General features: G+C 49.7%; 1 protein-coding gene across 1 annotated transcript; it reads right to left on the bottom strand.

Annotated features, from left to right (window-relative positions):
* Nucleotides 1-8,126: 8,126 nt before the first annotated feature.
* On the bottom strand, nucleotides 8,127-11,246 carry LOC134509067 (sperm-associated antigen 4 protein-like). Its single transcript, XM_063321537.1, has 6 exons — nucleotides 10,771-11,246; nucleotides 10,510-10,579; nucleotides 9,902-10,002; nucleotides 9,232-9,399; nucleotides 8,794-8,883; nucleotides 8,127-8,267 (listed from the first exon to the last, which is right to left on the bottom strand). The coding sequence occupies exons 1-6, from the start codon at nucleotides 10,828-10,830 to the stop codon at nucleotides 8,127-8,129; spliced, it is 630 nt and encodes a 209-aa protein (XP_063177607.1). The 5' UTR covers nucleotides 10,831-11,246.
* Nucleotides 11,247-11,614: the final 368 nt, after the last annotated feature.

An 11,614-nucleotide genomic window follows, 5' to 3' on the forward strand; every position in this document is an offset into this window, starting at 1 on the left:
ATGCAGCCGACAGTCTTGCTGGGGAGCCCCGCAAGGAAGAGGCATTGAGAAACAGCCTGTGTCACCCTCTCTGAGGGATCTGTCAGGGCAAAAGCGTTTTGAAGCTTCAGAAGTGAAGACTTCCCAGCACCCAGGAAGTCAAAGTGACCACCTCAATTTATTAATATGGGGCATACTCCCATATTAACCTTATTTCTGTACATATGCCTGACCATCACATTTACAGTGACTGAATTACATGCCAGTGACAGAAATAAGTGCTCTCTGACCCCAGACAAACCTGTCCTGGTTTGAGGTAAAACAGAACCAACTTTCTGTTCAGTGATTTTATTTCTTAGCTAGGCCTCTTCTAACTCTCTGAAATTAACAGCATGTTGTGTCAAAAACAATTTTTCAGAGTGATAAAACAGTTTGTGCCAAGGAATGGTATGCAGAAAGGCTTTTGCTTATACTTAGTGCTATAACAACCAAGGTCAGCTAATTTCGTTATTTGCCCCGTTGGAGGGTCAGAAGTGGAAAAGCATAGAGGGGTCCCACCTGTGGGGAGGAGCGGACAGGACAGGTGACCCAAAATTGACCAACAGGGGTATTCCATCCCATCTGCCCCATGCTCAGTATAAAAGCTGAAGGATCAAAGGGTCAGCTCTCTTCCTTCAGTGGCTGATATCCGAGGAGAACCTTGTCTGTTCATCTGTCTTTGATCCCGATCTGTGTGTTCCTGACTCTGTCTGTGGAATCCAGTTCCCACCCATCACTGAGTCCAGTCTGGGACTTCCCCAGTGCTTGCTGGTGATGTCATCCTGGAGCTTAATATGGTTTTGCATATACTGTATCTATTTCATTATTTCCCTTTTTATCTTATTATTAATAATTCATTAAAGTAGTTTAGTTTCTTCTAAACTTGTAACTCTCTTTATCTCTCCTCCTCCTCTCCGTGTACGAGAGGCTTGGGGGGGTAGCATCTGTTGTTGGCCATTGGCCAATTTGGCCAAAACAATGACAAAACCATCCATGCACAGTCTTGTAAAATGTCTGCACCTGAATACATCAGAGCTTCCACTACCCAAGTGTGCTCCAGTGCTGCATCAATCTAGCAAAGGCAAATTACTTCACCCCCTGAAATGTACTGGTGTTGAAATAGCCTGGGAGCTCAGATGAATATAGTGCATGTACCTAGGGTGACGGTAAGTTTTTCTGATCTTTACTCTGTACCTGTTTCACAATGTCCCATTTTTTCCCCAGACAGCTGTGCCAACAAAGAGTTTGACGCTGTGTACACCAATTAAAAAAGGGTAGAGTTTCTGGCTTTGGAAAACACAGCAAGAAAACACAAGAATTTTGTATGCAGGAAAAGGGTAAAATGATAAAGGGCAAAATATTTCTCTTTCTGATTGAACAAACCCAACCCAATCCAAAACCAACCAATCAACGAACCAACCAACCAACAAACAAACAAACAAACAAAAAACCACCCAACTAACTGGCTGGATGGCCAGGCCCAAAAATTTGTGGTGAATGGATTTAGTGTTCCCCAGGGCTCAGTATTTGGGCCAGTTCTGTTTAATATCTTTATCAATGATCTGGACGAGGGGATCGAGTGCACCCTCCGTAAGTTTGCAGATGACAGCAAGTTGGGTGGGAGTGTTGATCTGCTCGAGGGTAGGAAGGCTGTAAAGAGGGACCTCGACAGGCTGGATCGATGGGCCAAGGACAACAGTATGAGGTTCAACAAGGCCAAGTGCCAGGTCCTGCACTTGGGTCACAACAACCCCATGCAGCGCTACAGGCTTGGGGAAGAGTGGCTGGAAAGTTGCCCAGCAGAAAAGGACCTGGGGGTGCTGGTCGACAGACATCTGAATATGAGCCAGCAGTGTGCCCAGGTGGCCAAGAAGGCCAACAGCATCCTGGCTTGTATCAGGAACAGTGTGGCCAGCAGGGCTATGGAAGTGATCATCCCCCTGCACTCAGCACTGGGGAGGCCCCACCTCCAATAGTGTATCCAGTTTTGGGCTCCTCACTACAAGAAAGACATTGAGGTGCTGGAGTGAGTGCAGGGAAGGGCAATGAACCTGGTGAGGGGCCTCGAGCACAAGTCTTATGAGGAGTGGCTGAGGGAACTGGGGTTGTTTAGTCTGGAGAAAAGAAGGCTGAAGGGAGACCTTATCACTTTCTACAACTACCTGAAAGGAGGTTGTAGCGAGGTGGGGGTCAGTCTCTTCTCCCAAGTAGCAAGCAATAAGACAAAAGGAAACAGCCTCAAGTTGCACCAAGGGAGGTTTAGATAGGATGTTAGGAATAATGTCTTCACCGAAAGTGTTATCAAGCTTTGGAACAGGCTGCCCAGGGAAGTGGTTGAGTCACCATCTCTTGAGGTATTTAAAAGACTTGTAGATGTGGCACTTAGGGACATGGCTTAGTGGTGGACTTGTTAAGTTTGTGGATGGACTCAATGATCTTAAAGGTCTTTTCCAACCTAAATAATTCTATGATTTTATGATTCCATAATTTTTGCATTCTGTCTGTCTACCTTCTCCCTCTCCCACGTCAGTGAAATTGTCCCAATAGTTACAGTGAGCACTTCTGCCCATTCCACTGATTCATTGTGCCCTGCTGGAGGTGAGCAGGAAATAGTATCAGCAAACTGAAATTGCCCAAGGATCTCTTCTCACAAGAGATGCTGTGAGGAGGAATACAGCCCAGTAGGAAGCTGACAGGGAAGACTGCTTTTAATACCTTTTGGTCAGATACCTTTTCCTCTCATCAGTGTTTCACCAGTAATGTGGCAGCAGAACTGTACCATTGCAATCCTTACCTGGGCAGTCATGTGAGGCTCAGCAGATGGCCACACCACAATCACGTAGACAGTCTATCAGGTGCTATTCCTGCGTAAGCAGGGATCATGAAAGTTCAATGTTATGCATCAATAGGAATACAGACACAAATTAATGTGTAGTCAGCTATGGATGTTATTGCACTTTCACTAGTTGAACCAAATGATGTTGTCCTCAATTATTATCGCTTCTTCCCTTGGTCCATGAGCTTTGTGTGATGCTGCTGTTGAAATAAAACACTTCTTCCCATCAGAGTAAACAACATCTCCATTATGTGCACATGATTCATCCACCTGACATGTCTTTTTCACCAAGTAAACCCAAAAATGTCTTTTGTGTCACAATTCCTACGAAAATGCCAAAAGGCAGAGCTGCAGACAAGAAAGGCTGTGTTATACTGTGCAAAGTTCAGTAACTGATTTGCTGTCTTAGCTGGCTGTTGAAGTTATGGTAACATGCTCAACGAGAAGAGGATAAAGCTATACCTTCAGTCGTGGTAGGGCTGTAAAACCAATTCTGAGTGCAGTGTTAAGCATCCCAGTCTCTCTATTCTTGCCAGAGGATAGGTTCTCAGTCAGCATTTACTGCATAATCTCTCGGTTTTAGCTACATGTTTTGAGGAAACACCCAAGCTTCCGAACTAGTACCAGCAAGGCTGTGGCAGCTCACCAGTCATCCCTTTGTGATAGCTCATTTCTGAACCTGTTCCGAAGATTTTCAGCATAGGCATCTGTGGTTCAGGCATTGCTGATCCTGGCTTGGGGCAGGAGGGGGAGCTGTGTGACCTTCTGAGCTCCCCGTCAGCCTGGTGGCTTGTCACACCTCCAGTCTAGATGCACTGCGCGTGGAAGGCACAAGGATGTGAGGAATCCTTCCTAGCTCTTCTGGCAGCAGGACAACTCCTTCTTCTGCAGCAGACAACAATCAAGCAGTATTTTTATATGAAAGCAAACTCCACTTGTTGTATATAGCTTTGTCATCACATCCTGCTGTCACAAGATGCATTGGGAAGTAGCCTTCCATTATAGTTTGGCAGAGCAAAGAGTAAATTAGATGGTATTGCAATTCCCTTGAGATGGCTGCGAATGAAGAGGGTTCATATGAGGCCGACATTTGCAATACAGTGTTCGTTTTGGCTAATTGGCTCCTCCTGCACTGGTATGCAAACCAGATACAAAAATTTCTGAAGAGAACTGGAAAGACTTTCACATGCATGACTGTCAGTACTGGGAACAGAGAAGAGCATGTGGGCTGATTATTCTTCCAAACTTTTGTACTAAAGATGCGCATGGGTCTAGAGGCTTAGCAACTTTTTAACACTAGGATGTTTTGTGTGCTGTCCAGTGTGAGAGAAGGCAATTAAACAGCGAGTCCAAAAAATGCAGCCAAAATTAAAATTTATCTTCAAGGGGAGCAGCAAAGCCAATGGTATACTGTGATCTTAAACACTGAGTAACTGTTAATATATTATAGTCACAAGTCTTGGAATATCTACAATATCTAAATGGAAAAAATAAGAGAAAGGGGATGCTGTCAAGGTTTGCTTATTTGTTGAAGTTGTGGGTCATCACACACGGTGCATGGAAAAACGCATGATGTATTTGGCATGCTGTGCCACTTCCACACCCACATTCTTGGAGGAGCATGTTGGGTTTGAAAGGATGCTGCGGTATTTTTGTGCTTTCAATCACACTGTAGATGTGGTGCTTTTTGTTAGTGGACACCCACAGTGAAGGGAATCTGGCCATACAGGTAACTAAATCAGGGCATTTCCTTATTTATGAGTGCTTGAGATTTACTTCTCAAAACGCTTTTTATGCAGGGTTTTGTTTTCTGTATTGTGGCATTCTGTTCAGTGGCTGAACTGTACATAATGTCACATCGGTACTACAAAAAGACATGATGGAACCACCTTTAGAAAGGCAACAGAACAGAACAGCAAACGCTGCACGGTGTCACTACTAACACTGCTTTTATGTGTTCATATCAATACCGTTGAAGTTCCATCTTTGACACTGATTGTAGTACAAAACTGTCTGGAACACGAGAGTTTACTCTATTCTTGATCTTTGTGCTGATTAACACAAAAGAAAGGCAATAGCAAAGCCCTAAGTCATGCATTCCATACCCCAGAACTGTTTATCCACAATATTATTTCATGTTGCAACATATAACCTTCCAAATGGCTGCAATTTGTTTGGTTGGTTACAATTTACAATGGTTACAATACTGCCATATTTTCTCATGTATTATAAAAAAATTCCGTAAGGTTTAACTCTGCATGTGACCAGTGTATGATAGGAACGACAGAGTGGGTGAGAAGCCCATTTGGCTCAATGCAGTCACTTGTCACTGTGGGAGGCTACATACAAGCAGCTTGGCATCAACTAAGCACCTGCTTTCAAACTTTTTTCATCACTGCTTTTCAGAAATGGCTGTCAGCCTGAGTTTTAACTATATCTCCTGACTTTTGAACGCTCGACTCAATGACCTAGCATACTTGACTCTTTTTCTCTCTCTTTTTTTTTTTTTTTTTTTTTTGTAGCTCTCTGTGTAATGACATGCCAGTACAAAACAGGGTGCCTGAAGGCTGGGAAAAGCCAGTTCTTGCTTAGACAGAGTTGTTTCTTTGAAAAGGTTTGTTATACCATTGGTCTTTATTTAAGTAGAAATTCATAAAAGCTTGATGCACGTAAGAAAAATGTGCTTTCTTACATGCTTACAATAAAATGCTGTACTGTCACTTAATGGTGTACAACCTCAAAGACTTGTATGCTATCACCATTTCATTTCCTTGGGGAATCCCTCTATTATAGTCTTCACCCAATCTGAAATAAGTGGGGTGTAATTTCAGAAATGAAAGCAACAGGATGAAAGATCAGAGATGACCTAGGAACTCACTTGTGGACTGTAAGGTGTATATGAAATGTCAGTTCCTGGTGAGTCTGCCTGCATTGCAGAGCTTATTGTCTCCCAGCACCACACTCCTGCCTTTCCTGCCTAGATGAAGGAACGTAGAAGGAAAAGCTTTGGTATCAGTACACTGAGATGTAATGCAACCACTTGGGACCCCTGGAGTCTGTGAAGATTATTTATGCCTTGTCTAGGGCTCACTCCTATATTTTGTCCTTTAAGTTTGACTGCAAAGCCTTTTGCCTAGTCCCAGAGTCTGTGACAAAGCTGCAACTCAACCTTCACCAAACCTGTGTTGTCACACCTCTGAAGGCAATGTAGCCCCTCTTACTCACTGCAACTCACTGCAAAGTTTAGGGTGACCTTACGAACACCTTCTGTGGTGCACATAATAAATAAAAGGTTAAAAAGAAGTGAAGAGTGATCTTCATAAAAACCGAACCTTTTAAGCATTCTCCGCAGACAGCCAGTTTTGAAACCAGCATTACTGCATGCATAGTAAATTGCAGCGTCTGATTAGGTGCTGCCCAGATGGTAGTGCTGTTCCCTGCCTCAGTGCACAGCTAAAGCTGTAATGTGAAAACAGCCTCATCAGGAAGAACTGGCCACGGACAATGAAATGTTTGCTCCAGGGATAACCAAGACACTTTGCAAGCACGTGCTTGCACACTTAACAGCATGAAAAGATTGATCTACTCTTGGTACTGGATCATCAGGCCAGTGGTCTCAGGTCATGGTCCTAGAAGGGACTACCATGGAGTCCAGCTGCCATTTCGGTTCAGACAGATGGACACCGTACTGCATCGCTGAACAGGGAAGGTGACAATGTCATTCAATGTTTTTTTTCATTTGTTCATTTTCCTTTCATCTGCTTTTGACAATATGGGTCTCTCTTCCTGTTTCCCCTGTACTGAATAACCTGACAAACTCCTGAAAGTAGATCACAACAGGAGCACCTGAAACAAAGTGTTTGTAATATAAAAGAATAAATGGGATTTTTGGCCTTTCTGTATCATGTTTTATTGCTCAGAAATCTACTACTACATTTGGGAAGACAGGAAGCATTTCAGACTGAACTCCTTCAGTTTGCGGCAAAACCATGGGTGTGCTACACCTCTGCAAATGACTAGCCTTAAAGTGCTGTTGCCACGGACATCCACAGACAGTGTGATTAGAGGAGTGTCTTATTTCCTTTACTTAGCATGCAATTGATGAAGAAATATTGTGGGTTTTTTCAAGGATTATTGATAGAGGAGGCAGCTTTGGAAAAGAGTGGGCTATCCTATTAGAGAATTTGTCCTCAGGATGGCATTAGGAGCAGGCACTGGGGAAGTCCCAGACTGGACTCAGTGATGGATAGGAACTGGATTTCCAAGTCTATAGACATGAACCCATGGATCAGGATCAAAGGCAACTGGACAGACAGGGTCCTCCTCGGACATCGGACATTGCAGGAAGAGAGCTGACACTTTGATCCTTCCGCTTTTATACTGAGGGTGATGCAGATGGGATGGAATACCTCTGTTGGTCTGTGTTGGGTCACCTGTCTTGTCTGCTCCTCCCCACAGGTGCTACCCCTCCATGGTTTTCTGTTTCTGATGCTCCAACATGGCAAATAATGAAATTAGCTGACCTTGCATGTCACAGCAGTAAGTATAAGCAAGAGCCTCTCTGCATATCATGTCTTACATAAACTATAAACATAGGCCTTATAACTCAGAAAACAAACAGTTTTCTGCACAATATGCTGTAAATTTCAGAGAGTTACAAGAGGCATGGCTAAGATGTAAAATTACTGAACAGAAAGTTGGATCTGTTTTACCTCAAATCAAGAGAAGGGAGAAAATTAGAAGGGCCAAAGCCCAACTAGAACTTCATCTGCCTACTGCTGTAAAAAGCAATAGAAAATGGTTGTATATGTATCTTAGCAACAGAAGGAGAGCTAAGGAGAATCTCCATGCTTTACAGGATGTGGGTGCCACGTGAGCCCCAACTAGACCCAGTCCCCATATGCACGGTGTCCCCTGAAGGGAATCGGGGGGGAGCTCATGAGCTCTGGGGATCCTGACCCCCAACGCTGCCAGGCTCCGACGACTCCTGCCTGGGGTGAGACGCAGGGACGGCCCTCGTGCCAAAGGATTTCACCAAGGACCTTAGGCAAGGAAAGGCTACGGGAGCGTCGTCTCCTTTTGCTCGGTTAGGAAACATCTCCTTGGTGGAGAGAAAGCGGAAAGCCTGAGGAAGGCCTCAGCCTGCGAAAGGCAGAAGTTGGCACCTTTGAGGGGGCCTCTGAAACGACATTGCTCTGCACCAGACTAACGGCCGCATCCCTCTGCTCTGTTTCTCAGTTTTCTGCTTTAATTTTTATTGAGGGAAGAAGGTCTACACAGGTGTCTGGCCGACGGCCTTCCTTCCCATGATCTTCCCATGCACTTGCACTCGATAAATGCAGGTGTATCCTGGTTTTCCCCAGTTGCTCCGTATGCCAAGTTTCAGAAACGGAAAGCCTCTGGGAATCCCATTCTGCAAAGAAACCGTGGCAAAAAGCAGCGTTACTCCGGGGTGTAAAGAGTGAGAGCAGGCTCTGTGCGTCTTCCTCTGACCGCCCGGCCTCTGCCCCGGGCCCTTCTCCCCTCCCCTCCTCCCACGCAGGCGGCAAAGGACCCCTGTGCCCCTGCAGAGCAAACGCCCGGCCTCGGGGAGGTGGCGGGCAGCCGTGGAAACCTGCGGCTCGCTGGTGCCGGGGAAGCAGGGCCCAGGGAAAGTCCTGCTGCCAGGGCAAGGTGCTGGGCATCCGCCCTGCCACCGCCTGCCCGGCGGCTGCAGCTGGGGAGCTGCAGGGTCCAACACAGACATGGGGCTGATCTGCTCTTCCGTCTGCTTTTGCCTCCCTGACGGATGCCACTCTTCCCCCGCATCCCACCCATGTTTCTCTCGGCCACGGTCAGGCCCCTGTCCCAGCAGGGACCGTCTGCACCACTTCTGCAAGCGGCTTGCTGGCCAACCGGCGTTGCTGCCCTGGCCTCTTGCCCAGACGCACACACTGTACCTGCAGAGGGAAGGTCTCATTTGGCCCTTTCTGCAGGGTGTGGGGAGATGTCCCCAGCAGAGTTTCTTGCTCGCCTTCCTCATCCGGTCCCTTGGAGATAAAGCACAGGGGAGGAAGTCAGTCGTGACCCGAGCACCAGGAAACACTCATGCCAGACCCGCGCCCGTCATCTGCACCCCACTCCTGCGGCTCCAGTGCGGTCTGGCGCAGGATGCGGTGGGGCTGAGTGTCCTCCTTGTGTGTTGCTCAGGGGCCCGGAGGTGCTGGGCCAAAAGGTGCTGAGGGAGCCTTAGGAGGGGTGATACCACCCGGCACGTCCCTTGAAATGTCCCCTCAGGGAACGGCAGAATCTCGGCAGATGCGCAGAGAGCAGCAAGTCCCCGTTAGAGCTTTTGCCCGCGGCCAGGTCCCAACCCCCAGTGCCCGGCAGAGACTTACAGAGACAGTGAAATCTCGGGGGGCACTGCTGACAGTCCCCAGCGCAGAGGCCATCTTTGAGGTTTGATCTCTGGTGATGGCTGTCGCTTGTATTTGTGTGGGGGACCGGATCAGCTGCTTGCTCCGAGACCATTGGAAAGGCCAGTAGTATCCTGGCAAGGCATCCGGCTGAAAGCGGAGAGCAAGAGGATGGAACGTGAGGGCATGATGGGAACAGGAGGACATGACGGGGCCCGTGTGCTCCCGTGGAGCCAGGAGCACAGGCGGCACTGCCCCTGTGGGCTGTGCTTGTGCTCGAAACGAACGGCGTGTTGGGAAGCGGACAGGAGCTCTGCAGCCAGCAGCTCTGCAGCCTCCCACCCCCTCCACTGCCCCCGTGGGAGAGGGACAATCAGAGCTGTGGCAGGGAAATGGCGTCCCGAAGGAGAAGTATCTTCACCCAGCAGGGACCAGGGAGGGTGGGCAGGAAGCTCAGCTCAGCGCAGCCCCTTTCTGAGGGCAACTGCTGTTTTCTAGGGAGCCAAGCCCTGTGGGAGACCTCAGGTGCCTGGCACCGCCCCGGTGCCGGGGCCTTGGGCAACGCCATTGGCCTGAGGGGAGATGCCCCAGGACTTGCCCCACACCTTCAAAGAGGCAAGAGAAGCAGCAATGACGGTTTCTGCTCCTGTACCTGCACAAAGGTGTCCTGGGGGGCTGGAGCACACAGGAACCAAAACACCCTGCAGAGTCCTGCAGAGCTGCTGGACGATCTCTGCAGGTCCATGGCAGCCCCTGAAGGGAGAAGAGCGCAGGTGACTGCAAAAGGCCCAGGCTCAGAGCACCTGGTGGTTGCAGGCAACTACTAAGGCTGCCTGCCAGCCCCACAGCCAGCAGCGCACGCTTGGAGGTGCCCCAGGAGAAGGAGGGGATCCCCGTGCCCCACGCCCCTCCCGGCTGCACAAAGAGAAGGTCTGCGGGTGCTGGGAGACAGCAAGCCCCCTGGGGAAGAGCTGCAGACCCAAGCCGAGGCCGCGCTGCGTGGACAGCCCGTCCGCTCGCTTTTGTTCCCCAGCAAAGCTCAGCGGAGAGGGAGAGGGCAGAAATGCTGCCAGGGGCACCAGCGAGGGGTCCGACGGCAGGGCTGGGCCCAGCTCTGCCACAGTCACGCTCTTGGGCGCCGTGGTTTCGTTCAATCTCCCTACGCTTTGTCGAGCAGTGTCTGCAGCGCAGCCTCCTTTTGGGAGCACCGAGCAGGAGTTCAGTGCGATGAGAGCCCTGCCTGCCTGCGTCCATCCGTACCTGCCTCTTTCAGAGCCCAGTCAGACATCTGCGTGCTTGCAGACATTGCCTCTCCCATTAGCCGAACTTCCTGGAAAGACACATGGGAGCAGGGGAAATGACCACAGGTCCCTTGGCCAGGGCAAGGGGCTTTAGAGCGGAGAAGCTCGACCAGCAGCCCCTGGCAGGGGATGGCTGTGTGGGGTGAGCAGGAAAAGCCCACCAAGTGGCCCAGGAAGGGCCTTGCCCGTCCCAGCCCTCTTTCCCAAAGTGCAGCATCACCTCCTTGCTAGCATCGATCTCTGCAGCCAGGCGCCTGATCTCCTTCCTCAGGAGTTCCATTGCTGGGGATTGTTCCCTGCAGTCACCAGGAAAGCAGATCTCGTCAGAGCGCTGCCCAGCCCCTCCCAGAGCCTCCAAGCTCAGGGAGAGCAGAGAGAGGGGCGCTCGAGCCCCCTTTTCTTTCCCTGGTTTGTAAGCGCTTCCCTCCCCCTCCGGGTTGAGCCAAAGGCCCAGGCAGGAGCGAAAGGCATGAGCCCTGGGCACAGCGCAAGGGAAGGCAAATAGCACGGGCTCATCTGCCGCTAGCCCGCCAAAGGTGCTGCAGGTGAGGAGAGAGGAGAGGGCTCTTACCGTAGGGACCACAGGTTGGCTGATGCCTGCCCCAGCGGCACCTGAAAGAGAAAGGCTCTCCCTTTGAGTCCCCGAGCTGCCGGGGCTTTCCAGAGCCGGTGGCTCTAGGAAGGCACAGCAGAAGCTGCTGCTGGTTCTCTGGGTCACTGCCTGGAACCGGAGCGCTGGGCCATTTCCCCACCCACCGCCAGCAGGGCTCCTCCGTGGGCCTTTCCTGTCCCACAGCAGCAGTCACTGACCTGTGCCACATCCTCTGCCCCCTGCATCCACATGAGCTGCAGGATCCCGCAGCAGGAACCAACTGTAATTCACATGAGCAAGAGAGAGTTGTTTTAGGAGGGTTTCTGACAATGCTTGGAGTCCCGCGGTCTCCTCCCCCAGCACGGTGGCAAGAGGCTGGCTGGGGACATGGGGCAAGGGTGCAGAGAGAGGTTGCGGCTCCAAGAAGGGAGCCTCTCTCTCCTTGGGCCTCGGGGCTCTGCACAGCCCTGCT

This window comes from Chroicocephalus ridibundus, chromosome Z (genome assembly GCF_963924245.1).
Source record: "Chroicocephalus ridibundus chromosome Z, bChrRid1.1, whole genome shotgun sequence".
Lineage (NCBI taxonomy): Eukaryota > Metazoa > Chordata > Aves > Charadriiformes > Laridae > Chroicocephalus > Chroicocephalus ridibundus.

Excerpts from the sequence above, each read along its gene's own strand:
- LOC134509067 (XM_063321537.1), bottom strand. The coding sequence starts at position 10,830 with ATGGAACTCCTGAGGAAGGAGATCAGGCGCCTGGCTGCAGAGATCGAT. Across the intron at positions 10,580-10,770 it reads AGATCGATGCTAGCAAGGAG|GAAGTTCGGCTAATGGGAGA; the intron begins GTGATGCTGCAC and ends GTGTCTTTCCAG. Across the intron at positions 9,400-9,901 it reads CCCAGGACACCTTTGTGCAG|CCGGATGCCTTGCCAGGATA; the intron begins GTACAGGAGCAG and ends CTCCGCTTTCAG.